At 32.7% G+C, this 3,618-nt stretch overlaps 1 protein-coding gene across 1 annotated transcript; it reads left to right on the forward strand.

The window, feature by feature from the left end:
* The first annotated feature begins 942 nt into the window (after window positions 1-942).
* LOC145038690 (GDSL esterase/lipase At1g74460-like) lies at window positions 943-3,094 on the forward strand. Its single transcript, XM_078986974.1, has 5 exons — window positions 943-1,259; window positions 1,648-1,886; window positions 2,052-2,273; window positions 2,363-2,612; window positions 2,701-3,094. Exons 1-5 carry the CDS (start codon window positions 998-1,000, stop codon window positions 2,919-2,921), a joined length of 1,194 nt encoding a protein of 397 aa, XP_078843100.1. The 5' UTR covers window positions 943-997; the 3' UTR covers window positions 2,922-3,094.
* The last annotated feature ends 524 nt before the right edge of the window (window positions 3,095-3,618 follow it).

A 3,618-nucleotide genomic window follows, 5' to 3' on the forward strand; every position in this document is an offset into this window, starting at 1 on the left:
GAAAATATTCATGTTAGCAAATCTTGTATTATATCTCATGCATTCATGGAAATTGTCTCGTTGAAATGTTAAAGGAAAAGTGGTGATGTTTCAAGCATTGAATGTGACTGTATAAAATAAACTAGTGATTGTATAATGATGCTATCCCTATAATTTAATAAGGATAGACTTTGCTGATACAATACCTCCCCTTGCTAAGTAGATCTCGGGTAATAGCTTAATAGGTTGATTTGTTCTTCATGTTTTGGTAAGGTTGATAGGGTGTCATGTATATGTATATGATTAATACGGAAGCCAAGGTATGGGAGGGCCTGTAAGGTTTTATATTGAATTGTGATCAAGCATGGCATACACATTACATTGCATGAAATACGTTGGAATAAATGATTTTTGTCTGTTTTGATAATATAATGTATCGAAACTTATGTACTTCACTTAGCTCATTAAAAAGACACTCAATTTCCAAATAAAAATAAATACTCAGGTCAATCAGGTTATATATCCAAAATGTAAACAACTAAAATATCAACACATAGCACTGGCATACGTAGACGGTAGACCAGCGGTTGAACCGGAAACCGTTCATTAGACCGGTTCACTATCACTATACAATATTTATTGTTTTGAAAAACACAAAAATATTTTTATGGATAACAACACTTCTGTGATTACAATTTGAATTTGGGTTGGTCATTAATTCCCCAGGCGGACTTTATCCTTTTTACGATCAACAAATTAACAATTAACAATTAGTAGACTTGAAAATGATTATGAAAATAAAGGTATCTCTGACTTTAATCAAGCGAATGTCTAATTATTTAATTCATGTTAACTAACAAACGTTCTAATTTAGAACAAACAAGCGTGTGAAATTTAAAAAGCTAAGGCTCACAAGAAAAACACTTCAACAAATTCTTCATAAATTTTGGGATGTAAGGAAGTATGTGTATATATCATCAGCAAACACTTCTATTCCGTTCTTGATTAAATCATTTGCATGTTTTTGGGTTTCATCATGCCGATAAGTCCCATCAATACTCTCGTTCTTATCCTTTTTGTAGTGATTCTTTCTTCAAGCTTGTCTGATGCCGATACTACGGCTGTTTTCATAATCGGTGACTCATTATATGACGTTGGAACAAATACATATTTACTAAGAACGATTGCAAAAGCCAATTTCCCGTGGTATGGTATCGACTTTTTCAACTCGACTCCTAATGGAAGGTTTTGCAATGGTCAAAACCTAGCAGATTTTACAAGTACGTTTTTTTTCTATAAAGTACACAATGGGCAGGCTGGGTAATACCTTTACAAATAATTAATGTGTTACATATTATTAATGTGTTAGATATTCTAACGTAAATTAATTTTTCTTAAATGAAACAATAAGTTTTCCACGTGTAGGCATTAATTAATGAACAATTTATGCATGTCTTTGTTGATCATATTTTCTGCGACGACTATTCCATATACATTTTAATCTCGAAAAGCAGTACGTAATCTAGTTATACGAAATGAATTAAGTAATAAACAAATATATAGTTAAGGCCTAAGGGTTATTTGTGTATAAAAAGTTAACTGTACGTTCTTTCTTCTTGTCATATAGACGTGCACGGATTTATGTAAATTTGTTTGCGATCATCTTAGCTAAAATCGCTTTTGGAGAATCCGTGACAAGTCCACCACCATTTCAAGCGATTCATCGCGGCGGAATAAGTTTCCAGGAAAGCCTTATGAAAGCACTTGACATCAATTCAACAAGACATTGGGAGGGTCCTATAAAAAGATTTACTTTGGCATCGACTCGAGCGAAGGAGAACCCTGGCAAAGGCGTAAACTTTGCATCATCAGGATGTGGGATTATTGACGCCACCTCAGCAATAGATGTAACATCACATTACCATCCACACGCACTAATCTTTAAAGTTTAAATGATTGTCACATCCTCATTCTATTCTTTATACAAATCTATCAAATTTTTCATGCAATGCACTGAATATAATTACAAATTATTTTTTTTAGGTGCTAATAATATATCCATTTTTGTTCAGCAAGCTGTGTCGATAACCCAACAACTCAAAGAAGTAAAGTTTGTTTTCGGAAATCTAAGTTCGCAATTGGGTGCTGAGAAGGCCATGGAGTATTTTGAAAAAGCAACGTTTTTTATATGTATCGGCAACAATGATGTCAACTTTTTTGCCCTATTTCGATATAAGTTGGAACCAGACCCGTACATTGACAAACTTATCCAAAGTTATAACAACACCCTAACGGTAAACCTTTCTTGTATTCTTATAGCATGTTCACTCATTTATAAGTATACTCTAATTGTGTATAAATTAAGGTATACCATAATGTTTAGACTTTATACAAGCTAGGAGCAAGGAAGTTCGGGATCTTTGGTGTGCCATATGTTGGATGTAGTCCATTAATGAGAGTTACTATTAAGGGTGGGAACTGTTCAAAAACAGCAAATGATTTAGCGCAACAATTCAATGTTAAACTCGAAGGACTTTTGGTACGAATGCAGGAAAATTTAGAGGACATGCATTTTTCGTACGCAAATTCATATAACCTACTTTATGATATCTACATGAACCCTGCTACTTATAGTAAGGACTTAATTCATTGCATTATCATATTGCACCAAGAAATCAAGGAGTTGCTTACATAAATCATAATGGTTTTTATTTTCTTCAGAAATTAAGTATGTAAATACGGCGTGTTGTGGATTGGGAAGGTTTAGAGCGATGAGCAATTGTAATCCGATCGCCAGGTTGTGTAAGAACAGAAAAGAGTATCTTTTTTGGGATGTGTCTCATCCGTCACAATACATTGCCCAACTTATGATGGAAAAGTTTGCATTTGGTGAACCGAGATATGTAGGACCAATAACTTGGTCCGATTTGGTGAACATATAATTAGATTATTAGAGCGATTGATCATATGCTCGTTTTTCATCCTACCGATTCATACTTACTGTTAGAATACATAAAATATTCATGACTATGTGTTTGACTCTTTAAATTGATATGATGGAGAATCTTTTCTCTTTTATGTAACTCTGTATGTTCGTTGACCTTTATTGCATAATGGGGACAAGACTTTAGCTATGTAGAAAAGACGACACAGTACCAAACGCACACACAAAATAGTATTAAAAACTATAGATTTTAAGAAAAAAAAAAACATATTTTTAAGTTCGTTTTTTCCTTTTTATATAAAAACTGAACCAAACCTGAAACCTGAAACAAAACTGGTTTGTGTATGTTTAATTGAATAAGTTAGACAATAACTAAACTAATTAATGTAACTTTACAGTTCCAATTAAAATTAAAATAATGAATATATGTTTAGGTGTAAGCCAAAATACTTAAAAAATAAAAAATAAAAAAGTAATACAAAGATTAAAGACCCGAAAATCCCAAATATAGTTGGATTTTGTTTTAAACGAGTGAAGATTCCGCAGGATTGAAAGCCATCAAGTCTTTTACAAAGAGATATTAGGACAAATATTTTAGTGAAACAAATCTTCTTACAACTATTATCCCACACTTTTTAGTGAAACAAATCTTCTTACAACCGTTATCCCACACGGACATACAAATGATCGAAATA

This window comes from Lactuca saligna, chromosome 4, assembly GCF_052625555.1.
Source record: "Lactuca saligna cultivar CGN05327 chromosome 4, ASM5262555v1, whole genome shotgun sequence".
Lineage (NCBI taxonomy): Eukaryota > Viridiplantae > Streptophyta > Magnoliopsida > Asterales > Asteraceae > Lactuca > Lactuca saligna.